The 22,862-nt window shown below is 51.4% G+C and overlaps 1 protein-coding gene across 1 annotated transcript in view; it reads left to right on the top strand.

Moving 5' to 3' along the window:
* LOC132388325 (NACHT, LRR and PYD domains-containing protein 3-like) overlaps positions 1-4,235 on the top strand; it is a gene marked incomplete at its 3' end in the record, with an annotated part of 61,368 nt that extends 57,133 nt beyond the window's left edge. Inside the window, exon 14 of the mRNA XM_059960660.1 lies at positions 4,154-4,235. Within this exon, the coding sequence (XP_059816643.1) occupies positions 4,154-4,235 (82 nt within the window). The remainder of the gene's footprint in view (positions 1-4,153) is intronic.
* Positions 4,236-22,862: the final 18,627 nt, after the last annotated feature.

Raw genomic sequence — 22,862 nt, 5'->3', positions numbered from 1 at the left:
CCTTCCTCCTGTGGGATCTCTCTTCCCCATCCCCCTTCCTCCTGTGGGATCTCGCTTCCCCATCCCCATTCCCCTTTTGCTTGTGGGAACTCTCCTCCCCATAGAATCATAAAATCATAGAACACTACAGCACAGAAAACAAGCCATTCAGTCCTTCTAGTCTGTACCAAAACCTTATTCCGCTAGTTCCATTGACCTGCTCCCAGTCCATAACCCTCCAGTCCTCTCCCATCCAAGTATCTATCCAATTTATTCTTAAAGCTTAAGAGTGAGTCCATATTTTCCACATCAGATGGCAGCTCGTTCCACACTCTCACCACCCTCTGAGTGAAGAATTTCCTCCTAATGCTCCCCCTAAACCTTTCCCTTTTCACACTGAAGCCATGTCTTCTCATATTTATCTCTCCTAATCTATGTGGAAAGAGCCTATTCGCATTTACCCTGTCTATACCCTCATAATTTTGCAAACCTCTATCAAATCTCCCCTCATTCTTCTGCACTCCAAGGAATAAAGTCCTAACCTGTTCAATCTTTCCCTGTAACTCAACTCCTGAAGACCTGGCAACATCCTAGTAAATCTTCTCTGCACTTTTTCAAACTTATTGATATCCTTCCTATAGTTAGGTGATCAGAACTGCACACAATACTCCAAATTTTGCCTCACCAATGTCTCATACAACCTCACCATAATATTCCAACTCCTATACTCAGTACTTTGATTTATGAATGCCAGGATGCCAAAAGCTTCTTTACAACCCTGTCTACCTGTGATGCCACTTTCAGGGAATTATGTATCTGAACCCCCAGATCCCTTTGTTCCTCCGCACTCTTCAGTGCCCTACCGTTTATCGTGTATGTCATACCTGGATTTGTCCTTCCAAAATGGAACACCTCACACTTGTCTGCATTAAATTCCATCTGCCATTTTCTGGCCTATTCTTCCAGTTGGTTCAGATCCCTCTGCAAGCTTTGAAAGCCTTCCTCGCTGTCCACAACGCCTCTATCTTAGTGTCATCCGCAAACCTGCTGATCCAATTTATCACATTATTATCTAGATCATTGATTTCGACAACAAACAGCAATGGTCCCAGCACAGATCCCTGAGACACACCACTAGTCACAGGCCTCCAGTCTGAGAAGCAATCATCTACTATCACTCTCTGTCTTCTCCCACACAGCCAATTCAAATCCAGTTTACAACCTCTCCATGGATACCTAGTGACTGGAATTTTCGAACTAACCTCTTATGTGGGACCTTGTCAAAGGCCTTACAAAAGTCAATGTAGACCACATCCACAGCCTTTCCTTCATATGCATTCTTGGTAACCTCCTCGAAAAAACACTACAAGATTCATTAAACATGGTCTACCACACACAAAGCCATGCTGACTATCTTTTATCAGCCCTTGGCTGTCCAAATCCTTGCATATCTGATCTCTCAGAACACCTTCCAATAATTTACCTACTACTGATGTCAGGCTCACTGGCCTGTAATTACCTGGTGTAATTTTGGAGCCTTTTTCAAACAACGGAACAACATGAGCTACCCTCCAATCCTCCGGCACCGCGCCCCTGGCTGAGGATATTTTAAATATTTCTGCCAAGGCCCCTGCAATTTCTACACAAGTCTCTCTCAAGGTCCGAGAAAATATCATGTCAGGCCCGGGGGATTTATCTACCTTTATTCACTGTAAGGCAGCAAGCAGCTTCTCCTCTTTAATCTCTATATGTTCCATGACACTACTGTTTGTTTCCCTTAATTCCATATCCGCTATGCCAGTTTCCTGAGTAAACACTGACGCAAAAAAACTGTTTAAGATCTCCCCCATCTCGTGAGGCTCCACACAGAGACGACCACTCTGATCTTCTTGGGGACCAATTTTGTCCTTTACTATCCTTTTACTCTTAATAAACTTGTAGAAACCCTTCGGGTTTACCTTCACATTATCTGCCAAAGCAACCTCATGTCTTCTTTTTGCCTTCCTGATTTCCTTCTTTAGTATTTGCTTACATTCTCTATACTCTTCAAGTACCTCATTTGTTCCTTGTTTCCTATAGCTGCTAAACACCTACTTAAGCAGATTGCCAATATCCCTTGAAAACCAAGGTTCCCTCTGCCTGTTAACTTTGCCTTTAATCCTGGCAGGAACATGCAAACTCTGCACTCTCAAAATTTCACCATTGAAGGCGTTCCACTTACTGAACACATCCTTGCCAGAAAACAACTTATCCCAATCCACTCTTCCCAGATCCTCTCTCATTTCCACAAAATTGGCCCTTCTCCAATTCAGAACCTTAACTGGCGGACCAGTCCTATCCTCAACCATCATTATCTTGAAACTAATGACATTATGGTCACTGGACCCAAAATGTTCACCGACACATACTTCTGTCACCTGACCTATCTGGTTACTTAATAGGAGATCAGGTACTGCACCCTCTCTCGTTGATACCTCAATATATTGATTTAGAAAACTTTCCTGACACATTTGACAAACTCCACGCCATCTAACCCTTTCTCAGAATGGGAGTCCCCGTCAATATGTGGAAAGTTAAAATCCCCTACTATTACAACTTTCTGTTTCTTACATTGGTGTGCTACCTCTCAACAGATTTGCTCCTCGAATTCTCTCTGACTACTGGGCGGTCTATAATACAACCCTATTAGTGTGGTCACACCTTTCCCGTTCCTCAGCTCCACCCATATGGCCTCTGTAGACGAACCCTCCGGGCTGTCCCGTCTACGCACAGCTGTGATATTCCCCTGACTGGTAATGCCACTCCTCTCCCTTTCATCCCTACCCCCTTATCACATCTGAAACAATGGAAACCCGGAACATGAAGCTGCCAGTCCTGCCCCTCCTGCAAACCAACTCTTACTAATAGCAATAATGTCGATATCATCGTGCCAATCCACGATCTAAACTCATCTGCCTTACCTGCAATACTCCTTGCATTGAAATAGATGCACCTGAGAACATTTCTATCACATACAAACCATTGATATCTGTCTATAGAAGCAGTCCTCGCATGACCCTTATCCTCCACCACCTCACTATCTGCTCTAACACTCTGGTTCCCCTCCCCCTGCAACCTTGTTTAAAACCCCCGGAGCAGAACTTGCTAACCTACCGACAAGGATGTTAGTCCCCTCCAGTTCAGGTGCAAACTGTCCAATTCGAACTGGTCCCACCTCCCCTGGAAGAAAGCCCAATTGTCCAGAAACATGAGCCCCTCCCTCATGCACCATCCCCTCATCCACGTATTTAGCTGCATTATCTTCCTATTTCTAGCCTCACTAGCACGTAGCATGGGTAGCAATCCTCCTGTGAGATCTCGCTTTCCCATCCCCCTTTCATCCTCTGGGGTCTCTGTTCCCACTCCCCCTTCCTTCCAACTATTGGATCTCTCCTCAGCATCCCCCAACCTCCTGTATGATCTTGCTTCCCCACCCACTTCCTCCTGTCTCGTCTCTCGTCCCCATGCCCCATCATCCTATGGGATCTCTATTCCCCATTCCAATTCCTTCTGTGGGATTTCTCTCCCCCATCCCCCTTCCTCCTGTGGGATCTCTCATCCCCATCCCCCTTCCTCTGGTGGTATCTCTCTCTCCCATCCCCCTTCCTGCTGTGGGATCTCTCTTCCCCATCCCCCTTCCTCCTGTGGGATCTCTCTCCCCCATCACCCTTCCTCCTGTGGGATCTCTCTTCCCCATCCCCCTTCCTCCTGTGGGATCTCTTCCCCAACCCCCTTCCTCCTGTGGGATCTCTCTTCCCCATCCCCCTTCCTCCTCTGGGATCTCTTCCCCAACCCCCTACCTCCTGTGGGATCTCTCTTCCCCATCCCTTTAGCTTGGGTGGGTCTATTTCGCTGTGTCCCATTGACATTTCTGCATTTCGGTCAGAAACACTTTTCTCTCCATCAGGGAATGGGACAGTATATGTGGGGTTTAGAGGGTCACACCGACAGACGAAATTACCGACATTCGGTAAATACCCTGGAGCTGGGCAGTGAGGGACATTGACAGTGATGGGAACTCCGATCAGTGATTTACTGGACAGTTTAATGTTTCCTGAAATATCCGAGTGAGAGAAATTCCCCCAGACCCACGGTTTGAATCACTTTGTTTATCAATCTGTCTGTTTGCGTTTAGACTTGGGCGGAATGACCTGGGAGATTCAGGAGTGAAACTGGTGTCTGCGGCTCTGAAGAACGTGGAGTGTAAAATACAGAAACTGTGGTGAGTACCAGACTGTGGGAGATTGTGTTTACAGTCACTGGGTGTCTGACACTGAGAATGAATGTGATCAGTTGACACATAGAAAACATACAGGACAATACAGGCCCTTCGGCCCACAAAGCTGTGCTGAACATGCTTCTACCTTAGAATTACCTCGGTTTTACCCATAGTGCTCTATATTTCTAAGCTCCATGTAACCATCCTGGAGTTTAAAGTTTTCACCTCCAGCAGCCCATTCTTAAAACTATGCCCTCTCGTGCTAGCCATTTCAGCCCTGGGGAAAAGAACGACTATCTACACGATCAATGCCTCTCATTATCTTGTAAACCTCTATCAAATCACCTCTCATCCTCCGTCACTCCAAGAGAAAAGGCCGAGTTCACTCAACCTGTTCTCATAAGGCATGCTCCCCAATCCAGGCAACATCCTTGTAAATCTCCTCTGCACCCTGTCTATGGTTTCCACATCCTTCCTGTAGTGATTGCTACCCCATTCCTCTTCTACCTGTGGGATCTTTCTTCCACATCCCCCTTCCTCTTGTGGGATCTCTCTTCCACATCCCCCTTCCTCCTGTGGGATCTCTCCTCCCCATCCCCCTTCCTCCTGTGGGATCTCTCTTCCCAATCCCCTTCCTCCTGTGGGATCTCTCTTCCCCATCCCCCTTCCTCCTGTGGGATCTCTCTTCCCCATCCCCCTTCCTCCTGTGCGATCTCTCCTCCCCATCCCCCTTCCTCCTGTGGGATCTCTCTTCCCCATCCCCCTTCCAAAAGTAGGATCTCTCGTCCCCATCCCCCTTCCTCCTGTGGGATCTCTCCTCCCCATCCCCATTCCTCCTGTGGGACCTCTCCTCCCCATCCCCCTTCCTCCTGTGGGATCTCTCTTACCCATCCCCGTTCCTCCTGTGGGATCTCTCTTCCCAATCCCCTTCCTCCTGTGGGATCTCTCTTCCCCATCCCCCTTCCTCCTGTGGGATCTCTCTTCCCCATCCCCCTTCCTCCTGTGGGATCTCTCTTCCCCATCCCCCTTCCTCCTGTGCGATCTCTCCTCCCCATCCCCCTTCCTCCTGTGGGATCTCTCTTCCCCATCCCCCTTCCAAAAGTAGGATCTCTCGTCCCCATCCCCCTTCCACCTGTGGGATCTCTCCTCCCCATCCCCATTCCTCCTGTGGGACCTCTCCTCCCCATCCCCCTTCCTCCTGTGGGATCTCTCTTACCCATCCCCCTTCCTCCTGTGGGATCTCTCTTCCCCATCGCCCTTCCTCCTGTGGGGTCTCTTCCCAGTCCCCCATCCTCTTGTGGGATCTCTCCTCCCCGTCCCCCTTCCTCCTGTGGGATCTCTCCTCCCCGTCCCCCTTTCTCTTGAGGGATCTCTCCTCCCCGTCCCCCTTTCTCTTGAGGGATCTCTCCTCCCCGTCCCCCTTCCTGTGGGGTCTGTCCTCCCCGACCCCCTTCCTCCTGTGGGGTCTGTCCTCCCCGTCCCACTTCCTCCTTTTGGGTCTCTCCTGCCCGTCCCCCTTCCTCCTGTGGGTTCTCTTCCCAGTCCCCCATCCTCTTGTGGGATCTCTCCTCCCCGTCCCCCTTCCTCCTGTGGGATCTCTCCTCCCCGTCCCCCTTTCTCTTGAGGGATCTCTCCTCCCCGTCCCCCTTCCTGTGGGGTCTGTCCTCCCCGACCCCCTTCCTCCTGTGGGGTCTGTCCTCCCCGTCCCACTTCCTCCTTTTGGGTCTCTCCTCCCCGTCCCCCTTACTCCTGTGGGATCTCTCCTCCCCGTCCCCCTTCCTCCTGTGGGATCTCTCTTCCGCATCACCCCTCCTCCTGTGGGATCTCTCCTCCCCGTCCACCTTCCTCCTGTGGGATCTCTCCTCCCCGTCCACCTTCCTCCTGTGGGATCTCTTCCCCGTCCCCCTTCCTCCTGGGGGATCTCTCCTCCCCATCCCCCTTTCTCCTGAGCGATCTCTCCTCCCCGTCCCCCTTCCTCCTGTGGGGTCTCCTCCCCGTTCCCCTTCCTCCTGTGGGATCTCTCCTCCCCGTCCCCCTTCCTCCTGTGGGATCTCTCTTCCGCATCACCCCTCCTCCTGTGGGATCTCTCCTCCCCGTCCACCTTCCTCCTGTGGGATCTCTCCTCCCCGTCCACCTTCCTCCTGTGGGATCTCTTCCCCGTCCCCCTTCCTCCTGGGGGATCTCTCCTCCCCATCCCCCTTTCTCCTGAGCGATCTCTCCTCCCCGTTCCTCTTCCTCCTGTGGGGTCTCTCCTCCCCGTCCCCCTTCCTCCTGTGGGGTCTCTCCTCCCCGTCCCCCTTCCACCTGTGGAATCTCTCTTCCCCGTCCCCCTACCACCTGTGGGATCTCTCCTCCCCGTCCACCTTCCTCCTGTGGGATCTCTTCCCCGTCCCCCTTCCTCCTGGGGGATCTCTCCTCCCCATCCCCCTTCCTCCTGAGGGATCTCTCCTCCCCGTCCCCCTTCCTCCTGTGGGGTCTCCTCCCCGTTCCCCTTCCTCCTGTGGGTTCTCTCCTCCCCGTCCCCCTTGCTGCTGTGGGATCTCTCCTCCCCGTCCCCCTTCCTCCTGAGGGATCTCTCCTCCCCGTCCCCCTTCCTACTGTGGGATCTCTCCTCCCCGTCCCCCTTCCACCTGTGGCATCTCCTCCGCGTTCCCCTTCCTCCTGTGGGTTCTCTCCTCCCCGTCCCCCTTTCTCCTGTGGGATCTCTCCTCCCCATCCCCCTTCCGCCTGTGGGATCTCCCCTCCCCGTCCCGCTTCCTCCTGTGGGGTCTCTCCTCCCTGTCCCCCCTCCGCCTGTGGGATCTCCACTCCCCATCCCCCTTCCGCCTGTGGGATCTCCCCTCCCCGTCCCCCTTCCCCCTGTGCGGTCTCTCGGCCCCGTCCCCCTTCCCCCTGTGCGGTCTCTCCTCCCCGTCCCGCTTCCTCCTGTGGGATCTCTCCTCCCCGTCCCCCTTTCTCCTGTGGGATCTCTCCTCCCCGTCCCCCTTCCTGTGGGGTCTGTCCTCCCCGACCCCCTTCCTCCTGTGGGGTCTGTCCTCCCCGTCCCACTTCCTCCTTTTGGGTCTCTCCTCCCCGTCCCGCTTACTCCTGTGGGATCTCTCCTCCCCGTCCCCCTTCCGCCTGTGGGATCTCCACTCCCCATCCCCCTTCCGCCTGTGGGATCTCCCCTCCCCGTCCCCCTTCCCCCTGTGCGGTCTCTCGGCCCCGTCCCCCTTCCCCCTGTGCGGTCTATCCTCCCCGTCCCGCTTCCTCCTGTGGGATCTCTCCTGCCCGTCCCCCTTCCTCCTGTGGGTTCTCTTCCCAGTCCCCCTTCCTCTTGTGGGATCTCTCCTCCCTGTCCCCATTCCACCTGTGGGATCTCTCCTGCCCGTCCCCATTCCTCCTGTGGGATCTCTCCTCCCCGTCCCCCTTCCTCCTGTGGGATCTCTCCTCCCCGTCCCCCTTTCTCTTGTGGGATCTCTCCTCCCCGTCCCCCTTCCTGTGGGGTCTGTCCTCCCCGACCCCCTTCCTCCTGTGGGGTCTGTCCTCCCCGTCCCACTTCCTCCTTTTGGGTCTCTCCTCCCCGTCCCCCTTACTCCTGTGGGATCTCTCCTCCCCGTCCCCCTTCCTCCTGTGGGATCTCTCTTCCGCATCACCCCTCCTCCTGTGGGATCTCTCCTCCCCGTCCACCTTCCTCCTGTGGGATCTCTCCTCCCCGTCCACCTTCCTCCTGTGGGATCTCTCCTCCACGTCCACCTTCCTCCTGTGGGATCTCTTCCCCGTCCCCCTTCCTCCTGGGGGATCTCTCCTCCCCATCCCCCTTTCTCCTGAGCGATCTCTCCTCCCCGTTCCTCTTCCTCCTGTGGGGTCTCTCCTCCCCGTCCCCCTTCCTCCTGTGGGGTCTCTCCTCCCCGTCCCCCTTCCACCTGTGGAATCTCTCTTCCCCGTCCCCCTACCACCTGTGGGATCTCTCCTCCCCGTCCACCTTCCTCCTGTGGGATCTCTTCCCCGTCCCCCTTCCTCCTGGGGGATCTCTCCTCCCCATCCCCCTTCCTCCTGAGGGATCTCTCCTCCCCGTCCCCCTTCCTCCTGTGGGGTCTCCTCCCCGTTCCCCTTCCTCCTGTGGGTTCTCTCCTCCCCGTCCCCCTTGCTGCTGTGGGATCTCTCCTCCCCGTCCCCCTTCCTCCTGAGGGATCTCTCCTCCCCGTCCCCCTTCCTACTGTGGGATCTCTCCTCCCCGTCCCCCTTCCACCTGTGGCATCTCCTCCGCGTTCCCCTTCCTCCTGTGGGTTCTCTCCTCCCCGTCCCCCTTGCTGCTGTGGGATCTCTCCACCCCGTCCCCCTTCCTCCTGAGGGATCTCTCCTCCCCGTCCCCCTTCCTACTGTGGGATCTCTCCTCCCCGTCCCCCTTCCTCCTGTGGGGTCTCCTCCCCCCGTCCCCCTTCCTGCTGTGGGATCTCTCTTCCCCATCCCCTTCCTCCTGTGGGATCTCTCTTCCCCATCCCCCTTCCTCCTGTGCGGTCTCTCCTCCCCGTCCCCCTTCCTCCTGAGGGATCTCTCCTCCCCATCCCCCTTCCTCCTATGGGGTCTCTCCTCCCCGTTCCCCTTCCTCCTGTGGGGTCTCTCCTCCCCATCCCCCTACCACCTGTGGGGTGTCTCCTCCCCGTCCTCCTTCCTCCTGTGGGATCTCTCCTCCCCGTCCCCCTTCCTCCTGAGGGATATCTCCTCCCCGTCCCCCTTCCTCCTGAGGGATCTCTCCTCCCCGTCCCCCTTCCTCCTGTGGGATCTCCCCTCCCCGTCCCCCTTCCTCCTGTGGGATCCCCTCCCCGTTCCCCTTCCTCCTGAGGGATCTCTCTTCCCCGTCCCCCTTCCTCCTGTGGGATCTCCCCTCCCCGTCTCCCTTCCTCCTGTGGGATCTCTCCTCCCCGTCCCCCTTCCTGCTGTGGGATCTCTCCTCCCCGTCCCCCTTCCTCCTGAGGGATCTCTCCTCCCTGTCCCCCTTCCTCCTGTGGGATCTCTCCTCCCCGTCCCCCTTCCTCCTTTGGGGTCTCCTCCCCCCGTCCCCCTTCCTGCTCTGGGATCTCTCTTCCCCATCCCCTTCCTCCTGTGGGATCTCTCTTCCCCATCCCCCTTCCTCCAAGATGCTATGGTTAAAGAGATAGAATTGCGATCACTATCTCCAAAATGCTGTCCCACTGAGAGATCTGACACCTGACCAGGTTCGTTTCCCAAACCCAGATCAAGTACAGCCTCTCCTCTTGTAGGCTTATATTGCTTCAAGAAACCTTCCTGAACACACTTCACAAACTCCACCCCATCGACACCCCTCACTCTAGGGAGATTCTAATCAATAGTTGGGAAATTAAAATCTCCCACTTCAACAACCCTGTTATTGTTTCTCCTTTCCAGAATCGGTCTCCCTATCTGCTCCATGATGTCCGTGTTACTGTTGGGTGGTCTGTACAATACACCCAGTAGAGTTATTGACCCCTTCCTGTTCCTAACTTCCACCCACAGAGACTCACTCAGACACAGACAATCATTTATTTTATTCATCATACTCCTTGCATTAAAATAGACACATCTCAAACCATCGGACTGAGTGCCTCCCTTCTCTATCACCTGCGTATCCTCCCTTTCACACTGTCTCCAAATTCTCTCTATTTGTGAGCCAACCTTCCTCTCCTCCATCACATCAATTTGGTTCCCTCCCCCCAGCAATTCTAGTTTAAACTCTCCCCAGTAGCCTTAGCAAACCTTGCTGTCAGGATATCGTTCCCCCTGGGATTCAAGTGCAACCCGTCATTTTTGTACAGGTCACACCTGCTCCAAAAGAGGTCCCAATGATCCAGAAATCTGAATCCCTGCCTCCTGCTCCAATCCCTCAGCCACGCGTTTATCCTCTACCTCATCCTAATCTTATTCTCACTGTCACGTGGCACAGGCTGTAATTCCGAGATCACTACCTTTGAGGTCCTGCTTCTCAAATTACTTCCGAACACCCTGTAGTCTGTTTTCAGGACCTCTTCCCTTTTCCTACGTACGTCACTGGTACCAATATGTACCACGACCTCCAGTTGTTCTCCCTCCCACTGCAGGATATCTTGGACGTGATCAGGAATATCCTGGCCCTGGGAACTGGGAGGCAAACTACCATCCGAGTTTCTTTACTGCGTCCACAGAATCGTCTGTCTGACCCCCTAACTATAGTCCCCTATCTCTGCTGCCATCCTCTTCCTTTCCCCACCCTCCTGAGCCACAGGGCCAGACTGTGCCAGAGGTGCAGCTGTTGTTGCTCCCTCTCCAGCAGTACTCAAACCGGAGTACTTATTGTCAAGGGGAACAGCCACTGGGGTCTTCACTAGTACCTGCTTCTTGCCCTTCCCTCTCCTGACTGTGACCCAGTTCCTCGGTCTCCCGTGGCCCCGGTGTGACCACCTGCCGGTAACTCCTCTCTATCACCTCCTCGCTCTCCCTGACCAGACGAAGGTCATCGAGCTGCATCTCCACTTCCCTAACTCGGTCCCTGAGGAGCTGCAGCTCGACACACCGGGTGCAGATGTTGCCGTCCGGGAGGCTGAGAGTCTCCAGGATCTCCCACATCTGACACCGAGCACAGAAACCCAGCCTGACACACATACTCTCTGTCTGTATTGTAAACAGATAACCTACCTCGCCTCGACCCTTTATCGTCGAAGCCCCGTTGAGCCAAAGCCTTCCTACTCTGTCTCCCGCTCCTCTGACGCTCGCTCTGTAAATCTGTCTTCCTTTTAAACTCTTCTCGCTGTTCTCACTGGCCGACTTGCGCAGTCGTGCTGAAGAAAATATCAGTAATTGTGTTACTGATAAACACTGGGGATTTGTACCGTCTCCTGCTTCTCTGTGTCCTTCACCCTCACTCTCTCTCATCTCCAGGCTGGACAATGTCGGTCTCACAGATTCTGGTGCCGAGGATCTCGTCTCCGCTCTCAGTACAAACCCATCACTGACGGATCTGGACCTGAGTTATAATAAACTGGGAGATTCAGGAGTGAAACTGGTGTTTGCGGCTCTGAGGAACCCGGAGTGTAAAATACAGAAACTGTGGTAAGTACCAGACGGTGGGAGATTGTGTTTACAGTCACTGGGTGTCTGACACTGAACATTAATGTGATCAGTAATTGTGTTACTGATAAACACTGGGGATTTGTACCGTCTCCTGTCTCTCTGTGTCCTTCACCCTCACTCTCTCTCATCTCCAGGCTGTGGGAGATTGTGTTTACAGTCACTGGGTGTCTGGCACTGAACATTAATGTGATCAGTAATTGTGTTACTGATAAACACTGGGGATTTGTATTGTCTCCTGTCTCTCTGTGTCCTTCACCCTCACTCTCTCTCATCTCCAGACTGTGGGAGATTGTGTTTACAGTCACTGGGTGTCTGACACTGAACATTAATGTGATCAGTAATTGTGTTACTGATAAACACTGGGGATTTGTACCGTCTCCTGTCTCTCTGTGTCCTTCACCCTCACTCTCTCTCATCTCCAGGCTGGACAGTGTCGGTCTCACAGATTCTGGGGCCGAGGATCTCGCCTCCGCTCTCAGTACAAACCCATCACTGACGGATCTGGACCTGAGTTATAATAAACTGGGAGATTCAGGAGTGAAACTGGTGTTTGCGGCTCTGAGGAACCCGGAGTGTAAAATACAGAAACTGGAGTAAGTACCAGACTGTGGGAGATTGTGTTTACAGTCACTGGGTGTCTGACACTGAACATTAATGTGATCAGTAATTGTGTTACTGATAAACACTGGGGATTTGTACCGTCTCCTGTCTCTCTGTGTCCTTCACCCTCACTCTTTCTCATCTCCAGGCTGAAACGTGTCGGTCTCACAGATTCTGGTGCCGAGGATCTCGTCTCCGCTCTCAGTACAAAACCATCACTGACGGAGCTGAACCTGAGATACAACGCTCTGACAGACGGATCTGTCCCCGCTCTCCGCCGCCTCATACTGACCCTCCCGAGTCTGGAGCGGATCGAGTGAGTGTTTGTGTTAATGTTCAATGTGATAAAATATCAGCGGATCCGCGGGTTTTCTGGTGATATTTGTCTGTGAGTGTTGTTGAAACATTAACCCCGGTCCCCTGTTACTGACACTGTTGTGTAATCTGTTTATTTCATCTTTATTCTCCCATCTGTTTCAGGCTGGAGGGGAATCGGTTCAGTGAGACCGGGATGAAGGAACTGATATCTCTGCAGGGGTTCAGACCCGGACTGATGGTGGATCTGTGGGCATTTGGCCGATTCCTTTAACCTTTATCTTACCTGGAACCCAGACCCGGACTGATGGTGCATCTGTGATCCTGTGAACATCTGAATGTGTGAACATCCCCGCCCGCGGGATGGGGACATTTGGCCGACTCCCCGCCCTCCCCTTTAACTCCCGCCCTTACCTTTAACGGCCGCGCGCCTGGTTCAACTTTCAACGGTTTTAACGGACCCGGCTCGGGCCTCGCGCTGTGTGCGTCGCTCGCAGCGGTCCCGCAGTGACGTGTTTCCGCCTGTTGTCCGGCGGGACAGCTTCCACCGGAAGTGCGTGTACGAGACACCGACGTGACTCCCCGGGGAATTACCCGGACAGGAAGAGCCCGGGGTCCGGGGCTCAGTCTGGGACACCGGTGTCCCGGGGTGGGGGGGATGGTCCCGGGAGAGAATCCTTTTGCCCCCTTTGCTGAGGACGGTGCATTCGGCAGCCTGGCCGATATAATGATGTTAAATGGACAAATCCCTCGGCAGTGACCCCGGATCTGCAGCGATCCCGGACACGGCCCTGAAGTGTGATTTTATAATCATCGGTTCCCCGATGCAGAGTGACGGTGAGAAACGGGACTGATTATTCAACCGGTCACTCGTTGTCGCCGGTCAGTTAATTGTGTGTGACTGTGAGTGAGTCGGGAGCAGCTTATTTATTCCCGCATGTCAGCAGCTCACACATTGTTTCATTTACATTTGTCATGATGAAATAAATAAACCTGTAACTTCCTGTCCTGGTGCCGGACTCGAGTTTTATTTGAGGTTTCTGCTGCCCCCCGCACCCTGTGCACTGCAACAGTGGGTCGGAGCTCCTCACACTGACACAGTAGCGTCTCAGCTCCAGGCTGAGAGAGCTCGGTCTGGCAGAGTCCGGGTAGAGCATTCCACAAATCCACCACTCTCTGGGTGAAAAAGTTTTTCCGCATCTCTGTTCTATATGGCCTACCCCTTATTCTTAAACTGTGGCCTCTAGTTCTGGACTCACCCATCAGCGGGAACATGCTTCCTGCCTCCAGTGTGTCCAATCCCTTAATAATCTTATCTGTTTCAATCAGATCCCCTCTTATTCTTCTAAATTCCAGAGTATACATGCCCAGTCACTCCAATCTTTCAACATATGACAGTTTCACCATTCCGGGAATTAACCTTGTGAACATACGCTCAATAGCAAGAATGTCCTTCCTCAAATTTGGAGACCAAAACTGCACACAATATTCCTGGTGGGGTCTCACCAGGGCCCTGTACAGCTGCAGAAGGACCTCTTTACTCCTATACTCAATTCCTCTTGTTATAAAAGCGAGCATGCCATTAGCTTTCTTTACTGCCTGCTGTACCTGCATGCTCGCTTTCACGGACTGATGTACAAGAACACCTAGATCTCTTTGTACTTCCCCTTTTCCTAACTTGACTCCATTTAGATAGTAATCTGCCTTCCTGTTCTTGCCACCAAATTGAATAACCTCACATTTATCCATATTAAACTGCATCTGCCATACAATTGCCCACTCACCCAACCTGCATTCTCATAACATCCTGCTGACAATTCACACTGCCACCCAGCTTTGTGTCATCAGCAAATTTGCTAATGTTACTTTTAATCCCTTCATCTAAATCATTAAAGTATATTGTAAACCACTGAGGCCCCGAGTACGAGACGGATGGGGGATGGAATACACGACATTACACACGGAGTGAAGCTCCCTCCACCGCATGCCATTATACACTCTCAGGGTCAGACACAGAATGAAGCTTCCTCCACACCATCACATCACACACTCCCGGGGTCAGACACAGTGAATCTCCCTCAAAACCATCCCATCACACACACCCGGGGTCAGACACAGAGTGTATCTCCCTTCACACCGTCCCATCACACACTCCCGGGGTCAGACACAGAGTGAATCGCCCTCCACACCGTCCCAGCACACACTCCCGGGTTCAGACACGGATTGAATCTCCCTCCACACTGTCACATCACACACACCCGGGTCAGACGCAGGGTGGATTTCCTTCCACACCGTCCCATCACACACTCCTGTGGTCACACACACAGTGAATCTACCTCCACACCGTCCCATCACACACTTGCGGGGTCATACACAGAGTGGATCTCCCTCCATACCATCCCATCAAACACACTCCTGGTCTCAGACACAGAGTGAATCTCCCTCCACACACTCCCAACACACACTTGCAATGCCAAACACACAGTGAAGCTCCGTCTGCACCATTCCATCACTCAATTAATCCCACCCTGCAAAATCTCATTTCAGGGAAGCAGGCACCATCAATTTGCGGGAGACTCCCGGAACTCCCGGGAGAGGTGGGATGTCTGCAATAGAGTAGCTCCATAGCGGCCAGCCAGCTAGTTGAAATAGCGTTAGCTGTGCTATTGAATGAATGACAACTGTTACACTCATCAGTGATTTAATCCACCATGAGCAACAGAAAAGTCTGTTGCAAACAGTGCATCGAGCAACACTGTCATTATTTTTGACCCCTATTTTTGACCCGGAACTTCCGGGTGAGATGGGATGTCCGACGCTTCACTTGAAATGGCCGCTGGGGAGGGAGTGGCGGCTTTGGTAGAAGTGAGCACAAGAGAGGGAGGGACGCGCTGATTTAAAATGGGCGAATCCTTGGTTGATGTGGCCGCCAGGGATGGGGTGGGACTCGTGAGTTACAATGGCCACTGTGACACACAGAATATATGGCGAAGGAATATTCGGTGCCCATGGATACAATCCCGGGATCGAGTGTGTTATTGATTGTAATAACAGTATTTTAATTTGTGTTTTATATTGTCTTGGGCGTTGTACATATGTTTTAAGTCCAATAATTTTGTCTTTGACGGCGGAACTGTGGCTCACAACGATGGTGCCGATCTACACTAACAAACGTAGGTCGTTCCAATGGGGAAGAGAGGGGATAGAAACCGGTGAATGCAGGAAAAACGATGAAAATAATCGTCAGTGAGCCGGAATGAGGAATCATGCGCGGTGGTAAAGCTGGCGGGGAATGAGACGGACAGGGAGAACTCCGGGCTCCGCTGGTGCAGAGTTTGCTTGCAATGAGTGGTGAATTAGTTGGGCCAGGCAGGGAAGCTGCAGCATTGAGCCCAGTTCTCGCAGAGAATCAGGAGGAAGGTTCACCGCAGAGACAACAGACAGCCGGTTCCACAAAGAATACACAGTGAACGGTGCCCACAGCAGGACGAAATTGCCAGAGATGATCAGCAGTAAAACGAGGGATTTCCTGCGGCTCTCCATCTCCATCTCCGGTCCCCGGCACCCTGTCCCTTGTCAGCACACCGGAGTCTCCTGCGCCCTCTGCTAAAACATGCCGGACGGTCAATGCATTCGTCAGGAGAACCAACAGGAATGGGATTGCAGGGGTGAGAAGGTAATGAACTAAGTCTATTGGAATTGCGACAGATAAAGACACATAATACGCGGTTTTCATACAAATAAATGGAGCAATTATCAGTGCATAAGCCCCAGCGAGACGAAAATACCAGTAAAGGTTCTTTAAGCAGCTGATCGCAATTACCGTCCCCAGAATCAGAGCCGCAGTTTTCCCGGTGCAATATTTTGTTTTGAAATTCTGGCAACAAATGGCCACAAACCGGTCAAAGGTGAAAGTGACGGTGAACCAGACCGAACAATCGGTGGCGGCGTAAAGCAGGACGGCGTGGATTTTACACACTGGTGTATCCTCAGCCCAAAAGGTAAATTCCATTGGCGCGTATGCATTCGGAATCTTGCTCAATATCAGGTCCAGGGCAGAGACCAGAAGATCCGCCGCTGCCATGGCAACCAGGTAGCGAGTGACAACTCCGGAGAGACCGCACTTTCCTCTGGACAGGATTAAAATCGTCACCATGTTCACTGCAAGATGCATAAAAATAATCAATGGGGACGCATCCGGAAGCGCTTTCTGTTATCATACAATTGATCGGATTTGTTCTTTGTGTTTGGTCACGTGAGTGAATAATTGCTCCTCGGGAAGTCTATCAAGAAAATCGATTAGTAGAATCAAATCGTAAGTGAAATCGGTGAAAAATCAACCGCAGTATTTGTGGGCCGATATCACACATGAAACCGCACTGAATAATACAGATAACGATCACTGATAACCAGTAACATTGTATATGTTGACAGGAAGGATGCAAATGGCACTGCAAATTCGAAATGTACAGAAACGTAAATTCCATTCGATAAATTTCCTCAGCAATGACTGTTTAGATCAAGGGCAGGCTCCCTCCCCTGATCATTATTCACTACTCTGTAAATGTCTTTGGCAACATATATGTAGTTCGGCAGCCCCAGCCTTTTGCACATGTAGAGCGGAGAAACAGATTGCATATCTGGCAGGAGAAAACGACGTGGGGAATTATTGTCAATTACAGAATGTCACCCCGGTGCTTCCCTCTCCCTCCCCTCTCCCTCTCACTTTTCCCAACGACGGTTCACTCACTCTAACCCCTTTCCACTCTGAGTCGTCAACTGAGACCCATGTCAGAATCAGTTTTAACATCACCATCTTAATTCCGCAGTGACGTTGGCGGGTCGTTGACAGAGCGGTTGTCTGTGAGAGTAATGCGCACTTGGACGTCAGATTAAATTCCGCTGCAAACGCAAGGAGTTGAAGCAACTTGATTCCAAAGCCGGCATTTCCGAGGGGAATATGGAGAGACTGAAAGGAGGCAACTCTCCCAGAGGCAAAATATGAAAGCCTCGGTCATGAAATGATGTGAGCAACGACTGAACGGAGTTTACCGATTGGATCATTGGCCATCGCACCCGCACAATTACAAGAGGCACCGTGAACAGCATCGTTGCATAACTTGGAGTTTTGGAGATTTCTTACCTGGTGTGTGTGACAGTAGCAATAATTTCAAACGGGTGATAAACATTAGAGAACAGTTAAATACTGTTGTGTAGTTGACCATTGAAGAGACACTCACCGGGAACTGCAATGATAGCGAGACCAGGGTAGTAAATCACTTGAATGACTGTTAATGCGTGCGTGATTCGAAAATCCAAGCTCATCCATTCATCCTTCGCAAAGACAAACTGAGCAGCCCAGAAGACATTCTTCGGAATTTCTGTCACTCTCCACTCTGCTGTTCCCGGACTCTGATCCATTACGGAACCAGCAAACCTTCCTTCTGCAGCGTGCTCTCTCTGTCCCGCTGTGTGGATCGGCGAATCACTGTGAGTGCCGGAGCGGCTGTTCAGTGAGAGCTCAGTGATTCAGATGCTTATTAATAGGAGAGGAAAACTCCCTTGTGACGCTGAAACCCTCCGTGGAAATGACGATATCGGCATTTAATGAAACGACACATGCAGTTAACCCTTTTTGCATACCTGAACAGCAGGTGTCGGGAGGGGACAAATAATTTCCAGCATTTCAGTTTTACTTGTTCATAATTTGTGTCGAAACAATTCAGTAGATTTAGCGGGAAATTATTAGAGATAAAGATAAAATAAAGTGCAGACTCTCGTTTAAAGGGGAATGAAATTTGTTTTAAAAGCTTACTTTTGAATATTGTGAATGTAAAGCAGAGTGGCATGAGTATTTGTCTGAGAGGGAGGGGGAGAGAGAGAGAGAGAGAGATGGAGGAGAGACGGAGAGAGGGACGAAGAGAGAGAGGGAGAGAGAGAGAGACAGCGAGAAAGAGACGGGGGAGAGAGCGGAAGAGAGAAAGAGAGTGGGAGAGAGTGAGAGAGAAGGGGGAGAGAGAGGGATAAACAACGAGAGCGAGAAAGAGGGAAACAGCGAGAGAGAGAGAGGGAGAGAGCGAAAGAGAGAGAGAGGGAAAGAGTGAGAGAGAAGGGGAGAGAGAGGGACGGAGAGAGAGACGAGAGAGCGAGAGGGGAAGAGAGGGGGGGAGAGAGAAAGTGGAAGGGGGGATGGAGAAAGGGAGAGAGAAAGCATTATTATCCTTTGCACTCGGTCTTTCTGTCGCTTTTCAGGTGTTTAATGGCCAGATTTCATAACATTATAATAAAGTGGTTTTGTATATGAACAGTGTGCGGCAGTGTTCTCAAAGACCAAAAGCCGCTGCACTGGGAAACTTCCACTCTCTTGACCTCAGAATTCGTGTAGGAACAAGTGTCACAAACTTAGCTCTTTCTTGGTTGTTGACTCTATTGAAGAACCATGAGTTGATCTGCGCTTTGACATGCCCTTCGCTCTCTCCTGAGCCTTGCAGTGCCGAATGCAAGCATATATTTTCAGAATCAAAATCAGGTTTATTATCAGCAGCATGAGTCGTGAAATTTGTTAACTTTGCAGTAGCAGTTCAAAGCAAACCATAATATAGAAGAAATAAAAGTAACTCAATAAAGGTATATGTATATTCAATAGATTAACATATCGTGCAAAACCGAAATAATATATGTTAAAGAAGTGAGGTAGTGTTTACGGGTTCCATGTCCATTTAAGAATCAGACAGCAGAGGGGTGGAAGCTGTTCCTGAATCGCTGAGTGTGTGCCTTCAGGCTTCTGCACCTCCTAGCTGATGTTAACAGTGAGAAACGTGCATGTCTTGGGTGCTGGGGGTCCTTAATAATGGACGCTGCCCTTCTGAGATACCGCCCCTCGAAGATATCCTGGGTACTCTGTTGGCCAGCGCCCAAGATGGATGCAGCTTCTTTCAGTCCTGTGCAGTGCTGCAGTCTGTCAGGATGCTCTCCACGATGAATCTGGAAAAGTTTGAGTGTTTATGTTGACATACCAAATCTGTTCAAACTCCCAATGAAGTATAGTCTCTGCCTTGCCTTCTTCATCTCTCCCTTTCACATCCCTGAGGTGCGCCAGTATTGATCGTCAACAATGGGGAGATGTTATCACCAATCCACACTCTCCAATCCTTTATCTTCCCACTAGCTCTGGCTTGCTTGTACGCCCTCACTTTCGCTTTTACGTTGGCTCTGACTTCACTTGTCAGCCAGGGTAGTATCCTTCCCTCTGAAAATTTCATCTTATTTGTAAAGAAAACCGTCCTGCACTCTCCTCATTTTACCCACAAACTCCAGGCATTCCTGCACTGTTACCCTTTCTGTAAAGGTCCCTTTCCAGTCAACTTCGGTCAGTTCCCCTCTCATACAATTGTGATTTCCTTTATTCTATGGAAATACCGATACATTGGATTTTACTTTTCCCTTTCAAATTTCAATGCGAACTCGATCATATTTTGATCCCTACGGGTTCCTTAAGTTTAAGATCACCTCCGGATCATTGCGCAACACTCAAAGCAGCACAACCCATCTCCTAGTAGGTTCAACAACGAGCTGTGCTAAAAAGCCATCCTTCAGACTTTCTACAAATTCACTCTCTTGAGGTCCAGTACTGACCTTGTTTTTCCAATCAACTTTCTTGGTAAAATCCGATTATCTTGACTTTGCCTTTTCTATCTCTTCCAGAATTTTCAATCGACATCCCGGCTGCTGTTTGTAGGCCTGTATACAATCGTAATTTGGTTCTGTGACGAAACCCTAAGCGCCTGCCGATATGGACTGTGCCTTTAAAAAGAGAGAGAGTTTGTGTACACTGATTCAGAGAGACAGAGCAATGAGCAGCTCGTGCGTTGCTATGGTGACGGAACGGCGGAGCTATGTAATGGAGAGCTGGTATTCAGCATGTTTGGATAAATACAAGGTCAACTGTTTTTTAGACAGACACACAGACACAGGAGGACTTTTGTGTGCCCACGACAGCGTGGATTATTGGAGGATCGATCGGCAAAATCGATCAGTGGCTCTGGCAGTGTAGAAAAGGGGAGACCGGTGTGTTTAGCCCTTGCCTGGATTAATAGGTTTACCTCATGAAGACGGTACCCATTGGTGTGGTCACAGTCGGCGATTTCAACAGAACTTCGGAGGACAACGGAAAGATCGACTGCATCGGCTTACTTGGAAAACAAATCACCTTCCACCTCTCTCTCTCTCTCTCTCTCTCTCTCTCTCTCTCTCTCTCCCTCTCTCTCTCTCTCCTCAGTTCCACTCAATATCACGAACTGAACTGGCTTCATTCCTATACCATCGTAAGACTGTGTCAATTACCAGCTAAGCCACTGGTGGGAAGCTAAATAAAACTGGAATCAACATTCTTTTTTCCCTTGCAATTTCTTAACTCAACCCACAAGGATGCAAGATCTTCCGTTACGCGATCATATTCTTGTAGTGATTGGACGTCATTCTATTCCAGTACAGCCACATCATCCCCTCTACCTAACTTCCTATCCCTCCGATATAACATGTAACCTCGGACATTCAGTTCCCAACTACAAACATCTTTCAGCCGCATTTCAGTGATGGCTACAACATCATGGCTGGCAATCTGTAATATTGCCACAATATCATCCACATTATTTCTGATACGAGCGAGCATTTAGACACAACACCTTGAGTACCGTACTTGCTGTCCTTCCTGATCCTGCACACCTAATGATTTGTGACTCAACCTTTCGGCTGCAAATAAGTCCCATCACCTGCCTGCCCTTCCTGACAACGTGACTGAATGCTATCTCCACTTTTACCTCCCTCCCCAAGAATGTTGTGGACGGGATCTGAGCCGTCCCATCCCTGACACCTGGGAGGCAGCATACCTTTCGAGTGTGCAGTTTACGTCCACAGTGTCTCCTGTCTGCTCCCCACACTATCGAATCCTCTATCGCTGCCGTTCCTTCTTCTCTCCCTTTCCCTTCTCCGCCACCGTCCCATGTTCTGTGCCTGTAACCAGGTTGCCGCGGCATTCTTCCAGGACGTCACCCCTGACAAATGTATCAAAGCGGTATGCTTTCTTTTCATGGGAATGTGTCATGGTACGGTCCGTGAAATCCGCATTCCGGTTCACTATCTGGTCTATGTACCTTATTCCAGGTTTTCCGGGTTTCCTCAGTTTCTGTTGAGGCTGCTGATTCTTGTTTGGGCTGGCCTCATAATTAGCTTCAGGATTGCGCCTCTGGCTGCTGGATTGTTCCTGTCTAAACCCCCTGTCTGCATCCCTTCCCTTCACCTTCCTGCCTGGAGCCTCTTGCCCAACCCCCCCCCCCTGTCTGTATCCCTTCTCTTCACCTTCCTCCTGGAGCCTGGACTCCCCCTGCCTCTGCCTGGAGCCTCGCCTGGCCTCTGCCTGTGTCTGCAGCTTCGCCCTGTTTGGAACTGTCTGTGTCCACGCCTTCGCTCGTTCGGTCCGGCTGTTTTGCCGCTAACTAGCGTTAGGAACTGTCTCGTCGGGTTCTGTGTTCGGTGTGATGAGACCCGGCCCTAAGTCCTGTACCCAAGGAGAGGTCCCGGCTCAGTGCTCCATGCTCCTGACTCTCCTTCGTCCAAGGCTCAGTGTTCTGCGTTCTTCTCTCTTCCTCGACCATGTCAAGGCTTCGGGGCCTCATCCAGTCCTAGTCACGTCCAATGTCCTTGTCCTGTCCAAACCATGGCTTTGTGTTCACGTCCTGTCATGCGCCACGCCCGGCCCAGGAGTACCTTGCCCAGCCCAGTGAATCTCACGTCCAGTCCTTTTGCCTCTCGTCGTCCTGTAACCTCGTCATGTCCTCGCCTAGTTCTGGGGTCCAAGCCCGAGTCAAGACCCAGGTTCTGTGTCCTTGTCCAGTCTCTGGCTCGAAGTCCAAGACCAAGCTCCATGTTCCTAGTTCCATGTCCTGGTTCCTTATCCTAGTCAGGTCCGAGCCCAGGCCCGGAATCCTTGTCTCGTCATGTGTGTCATGTCCAGCGTCCTTTCTTCCTCTCTTACCCTGCTTCCTTCTCACGCCTAGTCCTGTTCCTGGTAGTTCACTGTCTGTGTCTTGCATTTGGGTCCGGTCCCAATGTCACACCTTGTGACAGAATGGCCACGGTGTGTTCTGTTGTAACTGCCTATTACCATTTCTCCTGACGGGCACCCAACTAATCGCCTCCTGCAACTTAGGGGTGACTACATCCCTGTAACTCGCTCTCCCGCACAAGCTGAAGGTCATCCCGTTTCCGATCCAGATCACTAACACGGTCTTCATGGAACTGCAGCCGGATGCATTTCATGGACACCCTGGGACCACCAGTTCTCCAACATCCGGCACGAAAAGCACACCACAGGCGATTAAATGGTCCAGTGAGAGAGAGAAAAATAACAAAAATAAAACCTTACAGACGCTTTACACAGCCGAAGGCTCCTTTTAGACAAAGCCTGACGCTTCCACTCTCGCCGACTAGCCTACGTGTGTGCAATGGCCGCTCCGCTAATGACCGTCATTGCGCATGGGGATTTAGCTTATCGTTGGACGTTTTGTGATAATTTATTAACAAAAGCACTTTCAATCTTGTACTTTATACAGTACCTGTTTGGTTG

This window comes from Hypanus sabinus, unplaced genomic scaffold (genome assembly GCF_030144855.1).
Source record: "Hypanus sabinus isolate sHypSab1 unplaced genomic scaffold, sHypSab1.hap1 scaffold_298, whole genome shotgun sequence".
Lineage (NCBI taxonomy): Eukaryota > Metazoa > Chordata > Chondrichthyes > Myliobatiformes > Dasyatidae > Hypanus > Hypanus sabinus.
This window is presented reverse-complemented; position numbering and strand designations above follow the sequence as displayed.